The sequence below is a fragment of the Engraulis encrasicolus genome, chromosome 1, assembly GCF_034702125.1.
Source record: "Engraulis encrasicolus isolate BLACKSEA-1 chromosome 1, IST_EnEncr_1.0, whole genome shotgun sequence".
Lineage (NCBI taxonomy): Eukaryota > Metazoa > Chordata > Actinopteri > Clupeiformes > Engraulidae > Engraulis > Engraulis encrasicolus.
The window spans coordinates 13,772,975-13,794,879 of NC_085857.1; the positions used below are offsets into that span (position 1 = coordinate 13,772,975).

At 42.1% G+C, this 21,905-nt stretch overlaps 1 protein-coding gene across 1 annotated transcript; it reads left to right on the forward strand.

Annotated features, from left to right (window-relative positions):
* The first annotated feature begins 7,656 nt into the window (after positions 1-7,656).
* Positions 7,657-21,301, forward strand: LOC134445947 (uncharacterized). The gene is made up of 7 exons (XM_063195121.1): positions 7,657-7,690; positions 10,951-11,134; positions 11,718-11,895; positions 14,291-14,442; positions 19,768-19,898; positions 20,514-20,659; positions 21,071-21,301. Exons 1-7 carry the CDS (start codon positions 7,657-7,659, stop codon positions 21,299-21,301), a joined length of 1,056 nt encoding a protein of 351 aa, XP_063051191.1.
* Positions 21,302-21,905: the final 604 nt, after the last annotated feature.

A 21,905-nucleotide genomic window follows, 5' to 3' on the forward strand; every position in this document is an offset into this window, starting at 1 on the left:
TGTTATGAATTGTTACTAAGGCCCTTAATGGACTCGTTTACATGAGACATTTAATTCAGAATTAACTCACTTTAAAGGGGTTCCAGGTAGGATTAAAAGTTTAATTAATCACGGTCCCGAGTCAGTTGATGCTTATGCGAGTCTTTAGTAAGTGAATGATGGCTCTTGCGATCATTTCCACGGTCCGCTGTCAGAAAACCCCACATGCAACTTTTGGCAGCACGGTCCGAAGGAGTGTCATGGGAAACACTTATCATTTCATAACATCGCTTTTCATACCGTATTCAGATTTGTATCAACTGCTGGCATTCCGTGATGAAAAACAGTCTCACAGCGAGTTTATTTGAACAGCATTTTTTCATTACGGTGTAGATTTTGAGTCAGGCATGCCATGGGCGCCGCGCAAATGACGTCATACTACCTAGTGCCTCTTTAATGTTGAATAAACCTTAAATCCTGGTCCAGGTAGACAAATGCTGAGGCACTCATGAAATGATTAGGTTTTTTTGGCTCCAAGCCTACGCATTTCGGCCCTTATGGCCGGCCCTTTATGGCCCTATATTGGTCTACCTGGACCAAGTTTGAGCCCCTACACTGATGAGCACCAAGGGAAAAAGGTGAAGACCCAGAAGCACTCCAATTACCTGCGTGTGTTTGAACCCTTAAAGTGATACTGTCCCATTTTTGAAAATAAGCTTATTTTACACCTCCCCTTGAGTTAAATAATAGGGTTATACCGTTCTCCTGTACTTTCAACCGTTCTCTGGGTATGGCAGTGCAGATTTTACCTTCATGCTAGCAGTTAACATTGAGTCCTATGAGACCAGCTGGCGGCTAACTGGTCTCATAGGACTCAATGTTAACTGCTAGCTTGGTGGTGAAATTTGCACTTCTATAACCAGAAAACAGTTGAAAGTACAGGAGGACGGTAAAACCCTATTATTTAACTCAAGGGGAGGTGTAATATGAGCTCATTTCCAAAAATGGGACAGTATCACTTTAAATTCTCTTTGAAAACGTAATGTAAACACTTCACAATTCGGAATTAAATGAAAGATCAAAGTAAACTTGACGTAACTATTTAATTCTAAATTATTAATTCAGAATTAAGAATGTCATGTAAACATAGCCACTGTGTTACTTAAGGTCCTGTGTTAGGTTTGTTTGATTTGCTTCTCCCTCACAGTAAAGCATAAAAAGATTAAAAGAAAGTATAAAAAGATTATAAAAAGTTTTTTGTGATAGTAAACACCATATGGATTTCTGGGAAGCTGGAATGCCTTAAACTAGTGTGGCTGGGCTAACAAGATTGGAGGTATAATCATCTATCCGTGATATGCATTCATTGCCCGTAGTCTTCCACACTAATGGAGTTAGCGACACCGCTATGGAAATGGAAGACAGACAGACAGGAGAACACAGAATGGAAAAACCCACAGACAGGGCGACATACATAAAGACAGACAGACAGACAGGAACACAGAATGGAAAAACCCACAGACAGGGCAACATACAGACAGACAGACAGACAGACAGACAGACAGGAACACAGAATGGAAAAACCCACAGACAGGGCGACATACAGACAGACAGACAGACAGGAACACAGAATGGAAAAACCCACAGACAGCGCGACATACAGACAGACAGACAGGAACACAATATGGACAAACCCACAGACAGGGCGACATACAGACAGACAGACAGACAGACAGGAACACAGAATGGACAAACCCACAGACAGGGCGACATACATACAGACAGACAGACAGACAGGAACACAGAATGGAAAAACCCACAGACAGGGCGACATACAGACAGACAGACAGACAGGAACACAAAATGGAAAAACCCACAGACAGGGCGACATACAGACAGACAGACAGACAGACAGACAGACAGACAGACAGACAGACAGACAGACAGGAATACAGAATGGAAAAACCCACAGACAGGCTAACATACAGGTAGATGGATTGACAGACAGACAGACAGACAGACAGACAGACAGACAGACAGACAGACAGAGGCTTTACCATTTTTTAAGGGGTGGGGCCGGGAAATGACACAGGTCAGACCGGAACTCGAGTCCACAACTTGGAACCTGTACACGGCACTGGTCTCAGTGCAGTGTGCCACAGAACAACCCCCCCCCCCCCCGTAAAGATGCTTTATCATAGTATGATAACAGTCACACTGTAATTTGCATTCATAGCCCCTAGTCTAGCACACTAATGGAGTTAGACAAAAAAAAATGCATAGATAGTTCCAGATGCATTAAGATAGAAGAATGGCAGACATGCCAGTGGCCCACATGCAGCCTTTGATTCATCCATCCGAGATATGCATTCATGGCCCCAGGTTTAGCACTCTAATGGAGCTAGCCACATGACTGCATGATGGAAGACGGTTACGTGGCGCTATTCCGACATGTCGCTATTCCGACGTTAATGTCTATTGTCGGAATACCGACACATTTTCCACCGTCCGCCGCTATTCCTACATGCCGCTATTCCTTCATGCCGCTATTCCGACATCCCTAACCTTAACCCTAACCCTAACCCTAACCCCTAAAAAGTGTCGGAATAGCGCTATGTCGGAATAGCGATTGCCCCCCATGGAAGACAATCAGATAGAAAGTCACACAGAGAGACATACAGTACATAAGGTAGGCAAACCTGCAGACAGACAGACAGACAGAAACCAGTGGAGTGTAGGTCTGGACTGGTAATCTGCCTATAAGGCATTTTCCTGGCGGGTCCTCAGGGGCCAATGTAGTGCTGCGTTTCTCAACACTAGCATTAGCATAGCTAACTAAATTAGCAACTTACTTGGTTACAATGCAGTTTCCCATTGGCAACTTACTAACTTTTATCCAAAGTGTCTTACGGTTATTTCAAGTAGCCTATAGGGCAGGGCTATTCAATTGGAGGCCCGAGGGCCACTTGCGGCCCAGATGCAGTACACATGCGGCCCAGGCATGGCCCCCAACTGAAGCAGTATACATTTCAGTTTTGTTACTGCAGTACAAAACATTATTGCTTGTGAATCTTCTGCTTGTCTTACACATTCACATTCAATGTGGTTAAGTTTTAGGTTAGAGGAACATGTTTAAAATTTGCTTGTGGACTACTGATTTTAAGTGTCATTTCAGTGGTCGTGATGTCTGAAAATGTGTGGCCCGACTGCAGTTCTTGGTTTCGAAATGTGGCCCAGATGAAATTCTAATTGAATAGCCCTGCTATAGGGTATTATTTACAGGTTAGGCGGCTTGATAAAGGGCAACTCATCCATGGAGGGAGATAGGGAGTAGAAGGGTTTTTTTTTCCAGATTCATGTTCCTCACTGAAAATGAGCCAAAGCCAGTGAAACTCAGTGTGAAAGAATAAAAACTGAAAATGAGTCAAAATGACCCAAACACCTTACAAGGGTTAAAGCCAATCTCCTTTGCCACTAGGCCACTGCAGGTTTGAACGCATAGAATTAAAAGTGTTTGACATCATATGGAAAAAGTCTAATAGCCTATCCGTGATTTGCATCCGCAGCCCCTGGTCTGGCTTGCTAATGGAATTACCGTAGTCACAGAGCTCAGGAAATGGAAGCCAAGACCAGACCAGATCAGACCAGACCACAATGTGATTTCAATAATCTTTGCTTGAACTCACAATGACTGAATCACTGGTAATCTCGTTATTAATGCTCCTCGTAAGGTTCTTTTTGTAAGTCGTCATTATACAAAGCAGGTGGGTGGCTGGATAGGGCTGCATAATAATTCATTGTTACTTTGAACATCACACACATGTGAAGGTGAAAGCCCACCTGGGGAACTCCTATTGTCATTGTGACACAGCACTCCACAGCACACATAGCACACAACAAAGTTGCATTTATGCCTCAACTGTGCCAAGGGGCAGCCCAAACGGTGTGTGACAGAGCCTGATCATTTTTTTTATACAAACATCTTTTTGCATGTACATAAATATGGATCTGCTTGGTCTGATTTGACTAGCAAAGTGCCCGAAAGAAGTTTCACGTCTGTAAGAGTGTCACAAAGTAGCGCTGTCATTCTTGACTGGACAGCTAAGGCGTTAACAGGTGAGCACCAGCCTCTGGCATACTGATGTGCAATTTAGGCCATGTCTGTTATTTAACCCTGGTGTACGGGATGCGGTTTAACCTGTTGTGAAATGATTTGAAGAGATTATTTGCAAAATGGTGTATCTCCATTTTATAGAATGTTGGGGTATTGACATTGGCATTGCATTGCAAAAATGCATTTTATATAGGTTGAAAAAGTATGTTCTCAAAGTATTTGAATGGCCTGAATTCATACATAGGTGATCAAATGCAAAAGTCAAAAATGGTGGATACACCGTTTTGCAAATAAACTCTTCATTTCTTGTACTCCAATTGATGTTCGATGATGTTACTCCAATAATGGCAGTGTTATAGCATTTAAATTGTTAAGTCTACTGCTATATATGGGCTTTATTGTGAAAGGACAGTGAAGATGTCACAGGAAAGTAGAGGGAGAAAGAGACAGGGCAGGGCTGGGAAATGATCCAGGCCCGACTCGAACCTGGGTCCCCAAGTACGGCGCTCTGCACTACACCACGACACCCCTGTAATAGTCTATATTCTTACTCCGGTAACACTTCACAATAACCTTCCGCAAAAATGGTTAACTAATGGTTAGCTAATGATTTGTTGTGCATCTATAACACTATTATAAGCATTGCTATATCATTAGTAAATCAATTGTAAAACACTTACTAAACAGTTTATGTTGGCAATAACATTTAGGGCTGCACAATTTTGGAAAAAATTATAATCACGATTATTTAGATCAAAATCACGATCACGATTATTAACTCATTGGCTGCCTTAGCCGTCGAATGACGTCATTTCGAATAGTGACGCCCCCTGCCTTCGACGTCGCTTGCCGATAATTGCGTTTTTTTACAGCCACGCCTTGAGGACGGTCTAACCTATGTTGTGTATTAATTTCATGCCTCTAGTCATGTTCAAACTGTTCCTGTAGGTGGCAGAAGTGTCCTTAGGAACAGTCAGGGCAGGGCATTAGCTCACATCAAGAGGAAATGTCAAGACAAAAACATCCCTTTTTACTATTATAATCTCAAAAGTTGCAAAAGTAGCAAAATCATTTTTGAAAGTATGCACCTGTGACAGTAGTCTACTTTCTTGCCCTCTGATTTTAACACAGGTATTCTACTGATTTTAGTAGAGCCTGACAAAAAAAAAACTTCCTCTCATGACCAAAATACACCCCCCTGTTGCCATCTAGCTAGTAGGCATTGTAACTAGCTTGCCCAAAATACACCATGTTCAACCAGAGATGATCTGTGTGGCAACTGTTTCATTTTGGATAATGTGATCAGCCTACACAACATCAGGATGATGCGTACAAAAGATCATCTAACAGGAAAATGCACGGGACTAGTGGTCACCTCAGTTGGGAATGTTTGGCTATTGTTTGCTACGCTAGCTAGCTAGCACGAAATCGCTAACAATTTACAACTAAGCCTAAATAAAGGAGCCTTGGTAAGTCAACTATTTTTACTCATTCTACAGTTGCAGTTATGGATCTGTATAGTATGATCAGCTTACTGTATCATCAAAAAGACAGGGGGGTTGCAGATTCTTGGAACAGAGTAGGCTAGCCTTTGTGTCTGGTCAGACACATTCAGCTCACATGAGAAAGCATTGCACTTAGCCTCAGACCAGCTAGCCTTCCCCACTCCAATCGGCTTGTGAAATGTTGGATATGTGATCAGTACTTTATCAAAAGAAAATTCATTGAACAATATATGACAAGATAGCAGAAACATGATGACAGTAATCATCAATCTGCAAATTGTCCGCTCTGCCAAAGAAGCAGCAGTAAGCTAAGTTGTGCTGCCTGCCTGCCTGTCTCCCAGTTCACATGGTACAGGAGGAAACAAATTTGTTCCCCAACGAGAGGACTACATGCTAAACAGAGGGACTATGAGACAGTATTTCTGAGTTTAGTATTTCACATGAGTTACATGCACCTGCTGTCATGATCCATTGTGCGCGCCAGCAACAAACCAAAACACTATTGTTTTCAAGCCCATCCCGTTATATTTCAGTACAGTATTAGGTTGAAAAGACCATACAAACGATCTTTTGTTCTAGCTACAGATGACAGGAGACTCTGTAATAGCATCTGATAGGTTTGGAGTTGTTAGGACGGTGTCATTATGAGCAAAAACACTTGCAATTATAGGTCAACTTCAAATGGCGTTTTCTCAGCTTTTTGGCTAGAAAGCAGCATTTTGGCGAATTCCACTTATTTTCAACAGATGATTTTGAAAGAACGGAAAGGGGTAGAGAGACACCGTTTTTTTCTGATGACAGATGAGCGTCTAATCTGTGTTTTGATAGGTATGGTGTTGACATAGACACAGAACTCAATTTTCTGTGAGCCTCCAAAAAACACCCAAAATGCTGAAAAATCTCTGGCACTCTGGGTTACCCTTTTATGAAAATGGCTGGCAGCCAATGAGTTAATCATGATTATGCAGCAGAGCTTATGCCCCCCAATTTCTGGGGCGACATAATAATACCTTACCATTAATTAACATTAGTTAACATTAGTTAACCATTAGTTAAGCATTTCGCAGAAGGTTATTGTGCAGTGTTACCCTTACTCCTCGTTCACTTTATTCACTTTCAACTGGAGGTCCTGGACTGCACTGGCGGTTGCATATAAAACAAGAGGAAATACGTTTATATCAAGTTGAATTCATGTAGGCTACTACTTGTGAGTCTGTGCTTTATGCCCATTTTGTCCTCATACAGTATTCCATCTTTTTGTATTAATGGTTATACCAGAGATTCTTGAAGTATATAGAGATATGCCAATGTAATAGGTTGCTATGGGCACCTAACATGACCAGGTTCCGGTCTGCCTAAAGGGCCGTGTCATAATGCTCCTAGCATTGAATAGAACAGTCCTAAGGTCTGCCTTGGTCTGCCTAAAGGGGGATTAATAGAACCAGGAAACAATGGGCCAATGGAACCTCTCTCTCTCTACTCTCTCTGGTTATACTGTAGGTGTTCCTGTGGTAGCCCATATACCCAAGTGTAATAGCCAACATTCTTGATTCTATTGGCACCCTGACACAATCTCTTTTTTTCTGAGTAGAATCATAATATGAAGTACAAATCTATTTCGTACTGGTTAAATCAATTAAGGTGTATTCACAGAAACAGCAAGAACAAGTCAAGAATTAATCAAAGCATTTTGAAAGGAGTGCTTGGCAGTTCTAGAGTTGCAAACTCTATGGAGTTACACACTCATAAAGTGATCTCTATTACAAAGTTGGATTTTCCTGTGGTAAGTTTATTTTGCAACGGTTGCTTGTATTAGGGCCATCAGTCATATTCTGCAAGTGAGGTTGTCTGCTGGGAGAATGGATGCACCGGTACTTGAAAATGTTGCCTAGTCTCCCTATAAAATACATTGAACATTGTCAGAAATTACGTCACACTACACTTAGCAGTCACCTTTATCCACAGCGTTCACATAGGCCTACATTTACGTAGCTGGGTAATGAATGCCAAGGTCATCTGTCTGAATTCTAGGTGTGCGCCGGCCGGTACCTTGGGGTCATGGAGGCCAGACTGGTCTTACTGTTTCTCTCAGGTCAGTGCTATATTCTTATCACACTCTCTCTCTCTCTCTCTCTCTCTCTCTCTCTCTCTCTCTCTCTCTCTCTCTCTCTCTCTACACACACACACACACACACACACACACACACACACACACACACACACACACACACACACACACACACACACACACACACACACACACACACACACACACACACAGAATAAGAGGGCATATGTTTGAGATAAGAGTTTTGCATGGTTGTTTGGTCATGCAGAGGTGAATCATTATACCCTCCTCTTTCTGTTTGCTTTTCTGATCCTATGTTTGCAAATCTATGCAAAACATTACTGGATGGAGGTGTGCAAAGATCTGAAGTGCGCTATACAAATAAACTTGCCTTGCCTTGCCTGAAGAAAGATATGCAATGTCCCTTGGATGACCTGTGCAAAAAGACACTGCTCCCATAGACATGTGCCACCGTTTGATATCACGTCTGGCAAAAGACGCTAAAGCATCAGTGAGAGTGAAGACCTCCTCCTAGAAAGCTGTTTGTTAGAACATTTGACTGTATTACACCCGATTTTTGTTTGAAGTCTTTCTGCCTTCTTTTTGTGGAGTTAGAAACTGGAATGTCAACATTCGCCCTGTCCCGCAATTCAATTTGCGGACACTAGGGGCGTCTTGATTTGTAAGCTAGCAACGCTGAAGCATCTTTTTTAAAAAGTCCCGGTTCCAGTTTGTGATCAGGATCACCTCAAAATGTAATCACTTGTTCCTTTGGTCATTTCCAACAACTCCACAAAGTTTCGGTCAAATCGGATCGAGTTATCCTGCTGACTGACAGACAGACAAACAGACAGACAGACAGACAAACAGACAGACAGACAGACAAACCAATATGACCGAAAACATAACATCCTTGGCGGAGGCAAATAAACGCAAAAAACTCTGTTTCGCATAGCTGTGAAAGAAATGACATGGATATCATGTTTGAAGCTGTTCCAGAAAGCTGTTGAAAGACTGCTGGCAAAAGCAGCTGGATGTGCCTCTGCCTTCTGGGTTCAATCCAGCCCGGATGTAAAAACTAAAATAAAATAAAATAATAATATATATATTATACGAAATGCGCAATTACGCCACTCGGGCAAAATCGAGACCTGCATGACATTAACCCAATGGTCCTCTCTCTCTTATACTGTAGTATAAATTGTGAATTTGTACTGTGACAGGCATTTGATAAAGCTCATATATCATATATACAGATCAAGTGTTAATACTTCTTATTTGTATTGTATTGGTATCGGTATTGGTTATAATTAAATAATAAATATAATTGTATTTGTATTGGCTCGTATTGAGCTGAAAGGGGATGCTAAAATGCGTTAAAATGTAAGAATTGACACCCACGAAATACAATTTTTTCTGGGGGAATACCCCAAGAACCCCGCCAAAAAGAACTGTCCGGATTATCAGTATTACATTGCTTTCTACACATTGAACACACTTTTAAAACGTGATAGTACTGAAAACTAATCCTCTGCTTTAAGGGTTTTTTTTGCGATGATGTTACTAATGCGGCCCGCTTAAGGTCCACATGGGTTGTATGCGGCCCCCGGACCAAAATGAGTTTGACACCCCTGATTTAGAGTCTACCTACAGCAGGGGTGTCAAACTCATTTTGGTCCGGGGGCCGCATCATCGCAAAAAAAAAGAAAAAACGTAAAGCAGAGGATTAGTATTCAATACTATCACGTTTTAAGTGTGTTGAATATGTAGAAAGCAATGCAATACTGATATAATCCTGTGCAAAATGTCCTTGACTTCATTCATTCATTGGCAACCGTCAATTAATTAAATATGGGACAGTTCATTTTGGCAGGGAGTCTGGGAAAATTTTGTATTTCATATATGTAATTTCATGCATTTTCACGCATTCTAACATCCCGTTTCCAGTTTGAGCTTAATAGGAAACAATACAAATCCAATTATATTTATTATTTAATTACAACCAATACCAATACAATACGAATAAGAAGTATTAACATTTCATCTCTATATATGAGGTCTATAATATATGAGCTTTATCAAATGCCTGTTACCGTACAAATTCACTATTTATAATAGGAGTGTGATGTGCACTTTACTACATATATACAGTGTAACAGTTTATTGGGTTAATGTCATGCAGGTCTCGATTTTGCCCCGAGGGCCGTAATTGCGCATTTCGGTTATTTCATTTAAAAAAAAAAAAAAAAAAAAATTAACATCCGGGTCGGATGGAAACCTCTGGCGGGCCGGATGCGGCCCGCGGGCCGTACGTTTGACACCCCTGACCTACAGTATACTACGTAGAAGGCTGCACATCACACTTCTATTATAAATTGTGAATTTGTACTGTGACAGGCATTTGATAAAGCTCATATAGACCTAGTGTTAATACTTCTTATTTGTATTGCATTGTTATTGGTTATAATTAAATAATAAATATAATTGTATTTGTATTGGTTAGTATTGAGTTGAAACAGGATGTTAAAATGCGTTAAAATGCAGGAATTGACACCCACGAAATACATTTTTTTTTTCTGGGGGAATACCCCAGATGATGTTACTAATGCGGCCCGCTCAAGATCCACATGGGTTGTATGCGGCCCCCGGACCAAAATGAGTTTGACACCCCTGATTTAGAGTCTACCTACAGTATACTACGTAGAAGGCCGTATGTTTGACACCCCTGACTACGTAGAAGGCTGCTTCTTGAAAGCATCGTTGCTAACCATTTAGCAACTTAGCAGGTTACCAATCATACATATGAATACTTGATGCCTTGTTTAGGCATTTAGCATGTCCCAAACCAGGTTACTAATCATACATATGAATACTTGATGCCTTGTTTAGGCATTTAGCATTTCCCAAACCAGGTTACCAATCATACATATGAATACTTGATGCCGCGTTTAGGCATTTAGCATGTCCCAAACAAGGCTACCAATCATACATATGAATACTTGATGCCGCATTTAGGCATTTAGCATGTCCCAAACCAGGTTACCAATCATACATATGAATACTTGATGCCGTGTTTAGGCATTTAGCATGTCCCAAACCTGCACCGCCATCTTGGTCCGGTATCCTAGATGTTTTGTTATTACCGCCACCTACAGGATAATGTGCATATCTCCTTATCACCAGCGTAGCTCCCCCATTGAGAAACACAATCACAGAGTGATAGCCTATTCATGGGTGAGTAGGGATTGCTCTTTTACACAACTCCAGATTGTCCTTTGCTACAGGTGTTGTTTTTGTGGAGTGTGTGACGGTCAACCACCGCCATCAAACTTCCTTTGTGTTTGTGGAGATGAATATGACCTGGATGGAGGCCCAGCAGTACTGCAGGGAGCGCTACACTGACCTGGCCACCATAGGCAACATGCAGGACATGGAGATGATGAGGACCAGAGCCAAAGGCTACAGCCGGTGAATGAATGAATGAATGAATGAATGAATGAATGAATGAATGAATGAATGAATGAATTTATTTAGTCTATTAGATGTAACAAAAAAAACATTGTATAGCAACAATAGCCATATATTGAAAGGAATAAATAGACAGAAATGTACACAAAAAAGTCCCAAGACTTATTTCCTTTGTGGTCCCTTACGTGGTAGCAGGCTAGGGCATACAGTAAGATAGCGTTCTTACAACAGGGCTGCTCGATTATGAGAAAAATCAATATCACGATTATTTCAGTCAATATTGATATCAGAAATTTTTTTTAGAAGATATTTCTGTTAAAAACAAATACTTGTGCTAAACAATTCATAATCTTCCCTTCCTTCAGTGGTGTGAGTGGAGGGCCATAGAAAAACACAGTGGTGTTCTGCATGAGTGTTGTGTAGCAAGTCTGCTCCGTGCACGCAATGGCTCAAGTGGCTCAAGTGTAACCTACCTTTTTTGCAGTATTGACAAATGACAACTCGATAGTATGAAATTTAATATTGTTTGACAGCAATATTGATATCACAATATAAATTTGATATATTGCACGGCCCCTAACAGTGGTTTTGCCTGGATCGGGCTGCATCAGAGTGGAGAGCCCAGCTGGAAGTGGTCCCTGGCGGAGGAAGGGTCATGCAGTCTTGAAGAGACTGGATTCATTGCATGGAGAACAGGAGAACCCAATGGTGGGGACGATGAAGAATGTGGAGTGATGGACTACTGGGGCGTATGGGTGGACGTGAATTGCATGAGGGCACGTTATACAATGTGTTATGATGCCGAGAATGCTTCATCTGCAATAACTGAGAAAAATGTAATAGGTATCCCAGTCATGAAATATTGAAATATTTGTGCTATTTGGGTAGCCGAGTCATGTTGTGGACAACACCAAAAAAATCAAGCAATCATTTGATCCATGCCATTGATTAATATCAACAATGTTATCGCTGCAGATCCAGTATCTATCATCAGGGCTGATCATTTCTGAAACGATTGGATGTGAGGAAGCTGGGTTCTTATTGTCATTACATAATCTGTCTGGTTTCATCACAATGGTACCATGGTGGAGCTAGGGTGACCACTGGTCCATTTTTACGACCCGTTTACGACGTCCGTGTGTCCCTCTGTTTGTCTTTCCTCCCGTCCTCACCTTGTGCTTATGGCCTCGAGATGCAAGGCAACATCATTGACATAGACCAGACTGACAGTCAGTTGTGTTTCTGCGGTCACCAGTTTACTCCAGATTGTATCCCTGACTTCGCACAGCAAACTGTATTGCTTGCTGTAGCCTAATGCCGGCGGAATCTGCATGCAATTTCTGTTATTTATGGTCCGTAGCCTAGTCCAGTGGTTCCCAACCTATGGGTCGGGACCCAACCTATGGGTCGCCAAAGATCCACAGGGGGTCGCGAAGCCCTCTTGATTTTAAGGGGTTTACTTTTAATACCATATATAGCCCATGTTGAATAAATGGCAAAACATTTAAACTAATATGCATAGAAACAACAAAATGTAAGTGCTACATTACACATTTATTCTATAGTTGACCGAAGACGAATTGAAGAATAAAATGATAACTCAAATGAGTTTTCGCAGGAAACAGAGTATCAGGTAGTGGTGTCAACAATGATCGATTCGGCGATCCGAATCGATCCGGGGCATGGACGATCCAGATCCAGATCCGGCAAGTTCCAGAATCAATCCGGCAATTTTTTTAAGTTTCAATTACTTCCATGGATATTTCGGGAGCAAATGAATGTTAAATTAAATAAAAACACTTCAAAACATTGCAAGACGGATACAGACTGATACAGAAAACAGCCAATAAATTGTTGCTCAGTATCTGACTACTTGTATTTCCTCATCATGGCTGAACATTTGCTTTGCGTTCAGTAGAAATGTAATGCATTGCAATGCATTGTAGAATTGGCTCGAATCGGATTGGATCTAATAGAATCGAATCGAATCGGATCTACTACCTCCCGAATCGTGATCGAATCGGATCGTGAGGGCAGTGCCGATCCACACCACTAGTATCAGGTGACTTCCTCTTGTATGAGTGCTCGCACGCTTGGGTCACCGAAATGTACAGTGGTAAAAATATGGGTCCCTGAAGAAAAAGGTTGGGAACCACTGGCCTAGACTATGTGAAGCACATTAACATTTTGCTGTCTACTATAGTCAGTCTCCTTTTTTTTTACCAGCACTGGCAACGCATAATACAAGTAAGTCTGTCTGCCAAATGCATTTTACCTCCTTGGCGGAGGTAATACATTGTATATACACGTGCATGACTATCCAATATAAAAAAAAATAAATTATATAGACTACAACAGAAGGCAACAACAGACTACATCTATCATAACCTCTATCAACCGTCTTTGATACAACGTTTGGTTGGGTATACTGATGAGTCCTTTTTTCGGAGTAAGTGTACGTAGGTGTAATGAAATGTGGAAATCTTAACCAGAAAATCTTGTTAAACAACTACAACTGTAGTTGGTAGCTCAGTTAGCCTGAGGTAAGACGGCAGTGTTGCATCCTGATTTCCGCCTACTGTTTAGAATGCCGACTTGATTGTTTTCTTCACGGAGGCGGGGAGGCAGTGAGTCGAAGTCATGGACACGACGTGAGTTGGGAGGTTGGATTGCTAAGGTGCATACACACCGAAAGTGCAGATGTCCACTTAATGTCCACTTGACGTGTCCGGTATCAGTCCGAAACGGTTAGAATACATGAAAACAGGTCATGCCTTGCACACAGGAGCCAATGAGAGCGCGGCGCATGTCCGGCCCGACCGGACATGTCCGCGATGCTCCTTGAAAATAGAACTCGAGTCTATTTTCCTGCGCAGACGTCCGTGTTCAATGAGCGGATTCCATTGAAAATTAATGTCTGCTGCTCGCGGATAGAACGTGGACACTGACGCTGATGCTCCCGGACACGTTAAGGAAACGTGAATATCTTGGTGTGTATGTACCGTAAGGGGCAGGGCTGTCCGGATGAAGTCTGGACAGATGGTCACCCTGCAGTAGGTGGAGCAAAACCACAGCTTACTGTATGTTTGTCTTTCAGAGCCCAGTGAATCATATCTCCTGGTGAATGATGACTATAGGACCTGGAATGGTGCTCAGAGCTACTGCAGGGAACACCACACAGACCTGGCGAATGCGAGGAACCAGGCGGAAAACTCAAAGATAAGGAATGCAGCCAGAGGAGAGAATGTTTGGATTGGCCTGTTCCGAGATGACTGGGTGTGGTCTGACCAGAGTAACTCCTCCTTCAGGTACAGAGGAGGGCCTAGAAATGGCCCATTATGTTGTATGGTTTGAACCAGGGGGGCAGGATTTGGCTGGTTAGCTTCGCTGATTCGTCACAATTCCGCCACCACTTCGCTCAAAGAGGGTGGACGCGATTGGTGGGTGCGCGAGTTTAGTGTTGGGCACACATAGGCAAGGCAAGGCAAGGCAAGGCAAGGCAAGTTTATTTATATAGCGCATTTCATACACAGGTGCAACTCAATGTGCTTCACAAAGTTAACAAATGTAAATGAAAGGAAAACAGGGAAATGAATTAGAGTAAAAAAAAACAACATTTAAAACATTAAGATAAAACATAAGGTAAAAAAAATAATAAAATAAAACATACAGGTGTGTGGTTGGGCACCTCCATGCATCCAATGCCCGTCTTCCATATATCTTTCTGGTCAATCGTAAGTCAGTCATTAACGTGTCATGTAATTGGCTGAGTAAACTGGTGGCGGAAACGACTCCATTTTTGAAGGTCAAAAATTCGTTCAATTTTGGCTGAATTCACTAGCCTAGCATTTCCCATTGAAATGACTGGAGACGGGACTTATTCACTCTCTCCAGTTCTTATACTACCTCCATGGTTTGAACAGCCTGTGTTTCGATGGCATGGACACAGGTACAAGCAGACCGTCGGGACTTATTCACTCTCTCCAGTTCTTATACTACCTCCATGGTTTGAACAGCCTGTGTTTCGATGGCATGGACACAGGTACAGAACACTGTTAATTCTCCCAGTGATTTAATTGCACGACGTTTCGGACCTTCGTCCTTTTTCAAGTAAAGGACGAAGGTCCGAAACGTCGTGCAAATGAATCACTGGGAGCATTAACAGTGTTGCGGACCTCTATCATTTATTTCAGTTACTCTATTTGGTCCAGCACCTGTACCACTGATGTGCGCGCATTCTCCACCTTCATGCACACAGGTACAAGCAGACCGTCGGTGTCTCAGGACAACTGAACACACGCTCAAGACTTAAAGGGACACTGTGTGAGATTTTTAGTTGTTTATTTCCAGAATTCGTGCTTCCCATTCACTAATGTTACCTTTTTCATGAATACTTACCACCACTATAAAATTCTAAGTATTCGTTATGACTGAAAAAATTTCACTTTTCTTACATGAAAAGGGGGATCTTCTCCTTGGTCCGCCATTTTGAATTTCCAAAAATAGCAATTTTTAGCGGCAAAAATGACTGTACTTGGACCATACTAGAAAATATTAGTTTATTACTTCGGAAACTTTCATGAAAAGATGAAATTTGGCAATAGGCAGCCCATTTTCAATTCGCAGCATAGATGCAGTACCCAGGTTTACGCTGTACGAATTTTCGCCCGATTTTGCCACGATTTGTCACTCGCATGACTTTGTAAGAGTCGGGACGATTTCTTGCTCAATCGCAGGTCAATCGTGAGTCTCGCATCGTGTAATGTACATGGAATAACGACAAGTGATTTCACCTCACGATTGTGCAATCGTAGGGTCGCAAGAAAATCAAAACTGTTTGAAATCCTGGTCGTCTCTTGTGAGTAAATTGCATAGTTAAAGCAGTGCTACGACCCGATTTGATACAAATGCACAAATTGATAGGGCAGCGCGATTCGCTCTCCCTCCTCTGCAGACCCGGTAAACATGCCTTTCGTGTCACACAGTGGGAGCATTCTGCTTATATCCGACTGTCGGCTCGTATAGTGTGAGGACGTGAGTCGTGATATGTGAACTTTTAAATCATAAAATTCCTTTGTGCCGTGTGAGAAGGAGCTTAATAACCACGATTGAAAATATCGCACAGTGTATGCCGGCCTTTAGTGCCCACCCACGCTCATACCACTGCCTCTGTGGCCACGATGCTGTGGGACAGTTACACACAAGAGCATGACATGGTGGCAGCGAGAAGATGGCGGTCTTTCCACCGAGTCTAGGGCGCAGTTTTATACTCAGCCTTTCAGGGCCTTTACATGCCAGAACGGGGAAGAGGGACAGGGCGGAAGTGAATTTTTCCAGCGGTGGTGAAAATACATGTAAGCAGATCTGTCCTTCCACACCAACATGGCAGTAGTCGGAAAATCCAACTCGAGTGGAATTATGACAGAGGCGGCCAGCGGTGTCCTGTTGAAATTAATGGCAGGGGGGTAATTTTGAACAGGACTAGCCAGCCACACTGACGCAGATAGTGAAATAGACTGAGTAGAACACACTGACCAAGACTAGGCAATAAAGGTAGCTGTCTTCTCGCTGCCGCCATGCCACACTCTTGTGTGTAACTGACACGACCAATGGGAAGGGGATTTTACATTTGAAGAGTTCAGATGCAAAACCCCCTAACTCCATTTCTGAAGACCTGCACTTCTATATTTTAGAGAACCCCATGGTTGGTTTGGTTTACATTCATGTACTTGATAATACATATAAATAGTTATAGTACATAAATAATAATACAAAATTCAATTTTGATAGCTTTGTATTAAATAAAAAAATAATTAAGATTATTTTCTGAAAAGGCTCTCAGGGGGTTTTGCATCTGGCGATTCTAGGGGGGAGCAGGGGGTGGCCAGGGCCACCCCTGGGACGCCATTGTCCACCCTACTGGCCACCCTTGATTCGACAAGTAATTAATAAAAAATATATTTTTAAAAATAAATAAATAAATATACAATAATAACAACAGTATAAGACCAATAATAGGTAATTATCAGGTAATCATTCAAGTTCGTCAACCCAACAACAAGAGAAAACTGTCAATCCATGGTGATCGCTGGCTGACAGATCTAGGGTCAGTTTTACACTTTAACTAACGACAGTCGTTGGACTGATGCTGCACAAGGCTGATTTCTGATCAGTAGGCTTACACGAGATGACCACTGCGTGTCGCCTGTAGTCGCTTATTTATCGTGAAAGATCTGGCAACCCCGCACCAGCGATGCTGAGGAGCACTGTGTCACCTGCAGTTCCTTCACGAGAGACCGCATCCACTAACTGCCTGGACAGTCTAATTTGGACAATAAGGTATGGCAATTTAATGATTTGTTGATTGTCTGAATGTGTTGGAAAACCTAATTTTGAAAACTTTATGCAAGTATTAGCAGCCAGGAAGAGCCAAAATACGAGATACCGGTAGCTAGGAAATTAGCTATATAGCTATAATCTGGCACAAGCCATCTTTTTACTTCTGTAATCAATGTGTATTGTGCATGGTCCCTGTTGAACTAAACTAAATAAACTAAACTAAACTAAACGAAACAACAACATGACTAAATGAGAGCAAGTTGTGGCAGAACCAAGTTAGTAGCACAGCACAATCCTAACGTGCACGTCAGTTTATTTTTTTGTTGATAACAGGATAGTTAATATGAAACCGTTTGGATAGGGACATGGCATGGATAGCATTGGCCCATTGGCCACGCATTGGAAAGGGTAGTCGGTTGTTATCTACAGTCAGGATCGGTAGGCAGACGTCAGTACCTAGCTCGAAACCTAGCATGTGAAATGAACTAATACTAAGCTGGACTATGATTGTTGTGATGCCTTCTCTCAGTGAGAAGCTTCTCCTTTGCTTCTTCGATTGTCTTGACTTTTCTTGGAGTTTAAATCAAACTTAAATAAAGTCGGAGTAAGTCATAGTAAAGAGCACCTCTGCCTCTTTAGAGTAAGCAAGTTCACATCAGTCACAGATGTGTTGCCTAAACCCACAGCGCTAGTCCACTTCAGAGTATGACTCCCCCCCCAATAGCTAAATTTGCGGTACATATTTGACCTCAAATGTGTCAATATATCGTAATCCTTTTGTTCAAACGTAGCGAAAATAAATCGTCACGCACACAAAATCATGGTACAGATGTGAGTTTGTTCACCAACGAAATTCACGTCATGTAATTTCTTTGCTAAAACCCTGCAGCCACGGCTTTAGAATCAGCCACTGCTCACAGCTGTAATTGCCTTGCAGGCCGACGGCGCCTCAGACTTGAAATTCACGTCATGTAATTTCTTTGTTAAAACCATATGCCACTGCTTTGACATCTGACACTGTCAACATCAATAATATAGGGTTTTTTTGTATTCTGACATTGTTGAATGAAGTCAAAGTTGTTACTCTAAGGGGAACCACAACCACGAACACAAAACTCATGAACACAACATGTGTAGCCTACTCTGCCAATTCGACAATAATCCCTCTGATATTGTAGCCAGTTACTATGCTTAAAAGTGAGTTGATTGAATGATTAATTGGTTGCATTGATTTGATTACATTTCCTCCAGTGAGTGACATTAAGATGAAGAGAAGAAACGATATTGAGAGCTTCTTTATCAAGAAAAAAAAAGAGTCAGAGTCAGCTACAGCCAGTACCAGCACCAGTGCAGATGCTCACACAAGCCAGCAGCCTAGGGATAGTGTTGATGAGCAGTCCACTACCCCAATACAAGATGGTAGGTTGTGCATGGAAAGTTTGAATTAGTTACATGTAGCCCTTTCATGCACACCGTTCAACCAGTGGAACACTGTTATTGTCATCAAAAAGGTTCTGTCATAGTGCCACACTACATAACACAGGGTCTTTAGTAATACACTATGGTAACTCTGGTAACGACAAAGGTATAACGCCATGCAGGGTTTAACAGCTGACAAATGTTGAGACAGAAGATGATGAACTAAAGATTTGTATTATATGTATATGTGCATGGACCTGTCTGTCTGTCTGTCTGTCTGTCTGTCTGTCATTTTAAACTATCCTTGTATTACCACAGTTGACCAGCCACATTTGGAGGAGGAGGAGACGGACTGTGAATCTGTGTTGTCTGGATCTCCACCTACTGAGCATGGTATGTCAGGTTCAGATGTCATTCATGAAGTTGGTGTCTACTCTCTCATACTTCAGTTATTTAAAAATGGCCAATTATGCATATTTATATGTGAATGCATAGCATTTAACCAGATTACACTGCACTTTCAATTAAAAGCCTGGCACATTAAAATAACTTAATGAGGATATGTGTGTGCATTTATCTTTAATTTCTGTGAATACGTACATAGAAAACAAAGACCTAAACATAGAACATTTCAATACTATATATATATATTTTTTTTATACTACTACAAATTGTATTTGAAGTTCAGTGGTGCTTTTCTTTAAAATGCAGGAAATAGCATAGAATAAATGCAACATTTTCTGTGTGGGAGGACCCCCGTATGTGTATATAATTCCATGATTCCATGGCCACCTCAGACTATATTTGTGTGTCATCTTGGCCACCCTAGTAAAAATGTCCTGGATACGCCCTGAACTCTTCATTTGTTCTTTCAGGTACTGGATAGCAGGCACCTCTGATAGCCCTGGGATGGACAACTGTGCAGCAGCAAAACTGACTGAGGAAGATGAAGGCCGGTGGGGGAACCCCAAGTGTGCTGAGAAGTTTCCATTCTTCTGTCGCTCGGGTGAGTTTTGGTTTGACAGTCCGTTCTCAAAATCAGATTGAAAATAGTTTTTATTGGCCAAGTCAAGTGCAGTGGTTTGCACACAAGGCCCCTTTGCTGCGGTTTCTGCAATGTAATTAAGTGATCCTTACCGATTTTTTTGGTGTTTGTTGCTGTCTCAATTATTTGGCTCATTTAGATTTGACTCAGACCTGTTCAGAATGGTAAGCCATGTACCTGCGTTGCCTGTCCATGACACCAACATAGACAAGGCACTCAAGTTTTGACCTGAATTTGGATAGCATTTGTTTGGGGCGGCGGGGGTGGGGGAGGGGGTGGTGGTGAGTGACTTACTGTACTGAGTACTGAGAAACAGCCCCCCATAGGCTTTCCCTGTAATGTACGGTGTATCACAACACAAGTTAGTACAATACATTTCCCATTAGTTTGCAGGGAAGTCTATGGAAATGCTAGAAAAATCAAATGCATATTGGGCTTTGGTGTAACAAATATCGACTCAATAGTGGTCTTCGCTTTTTGTAGCGAAATGTGGTCTCTGTCATGTTTTTATGGCACTTTGTTAATGTTCAAACTATACCCTCGCCAAACAAACCCTGCTTTCCTCTTTTTGTCTAGATCAACTGGTGCTGGTGTCTCAGAAGCTGACCTGGAAGGAGGCGTTCATGTACTGCAGAGAGCATCACATGTATCTGGTGAACGTCTTTACTAAGGAGATCCAGACCATGGTGATGAAGGCAGCCACAGGTGCCACCACCCCTCAGGTGAGAGAGAGAGAGAGAGAGAGAGAGAGAGAGAGAGAGAGAGAGAGAGAGAGAGAGAGAGAGAGAGTGAGCGAGCGAGAGATGTATATGTCTACATCTTCAGGTGTGGATGACTGTTTGGCTGATTGATTGATTGATTGTCTAGTAGTTTATTCATATTATTGTATTTCATTTTTATTGAACCTTTATTTTACCAGGAAAGGTCCCATTGAGTGACAGTGACTCTTCTTCCAGGGAGTCCTGGGCAAGAGTCAGCAAGTTATAAGTTGAGAGAGAGAGAGAGAGAGAGAGAGAGAGAGGGAGATAGATAGATAGAGAGAGATAGAGATAGAAATAGAGATTTTTATGCCTTACTGTATATAAAACCGGCACATAAAATGTCTTTCCTCGTCCCTTTCCTTGTCCTCTCAGGTGTGGCTGGGCCTGCGCTTCATGTGCCCCCTGGACATCTGGCACTGGACCACCAGGCAGAGCGTCTGCTACACCAACTGGGCCGCGGGAGGCTGGACTGGGAGGGAGGAGTGTGGGGCAGGGAGGGAGGGGAGGGCAGGGGCGGTGCAGTCCGGAGAGCAGCAGCAGTGGGTCAGCCTGCCCGAGAGCACCAGACTCAACTTCATCTGTGCCACTGAGGAGGGTGAGTGAATTGTATGTATGTGTGTGTTTGTATGTGCGAGTGAGTGAGTGCGTGCTTGTGTCCACCACTGAAAGAAGGGTGGGGTGATGTGTAAATTACCATTTCTTAATCAGTGGGGTATGACATTTCACTGTGTGCTTTATTGAATGCAGCTTCAACTCTAACTGTAAATTAAACATACATACTGTATGTGTCTCTCTTTCTATTTGTTTTGCAGTACCGTGAGTGTCCTGCAGGGGTGTCCAGGATGCTGCTGGTCCATAGAGGTAGAAAATAACACTAGAGAGGACCCCACCCCCTTTTTACGGCAATCTGTTGCGGCCATTATCTGTAGGTAGATCAGAGAAATGGAAATTAACGGAGAACGAGGCTCACCTCTGTCAAAAACGGCTTAATCATGTGAAAATGTCCATCAACACACTATACAAGGACAATAGTTGAAGTGTGTTGCCAACTATGTTCATAAAATATATTATTTGATTTTTAAATGTATTTTATCGACTTATATGATTTAAGTAGATATTTAGCCTGACATTTCAAATCTGGTCTTTGATTAAAGTGTTACTTCATATTTACACAGTTTTAGTTAATTTCTTGACATGGGTGGGCGTG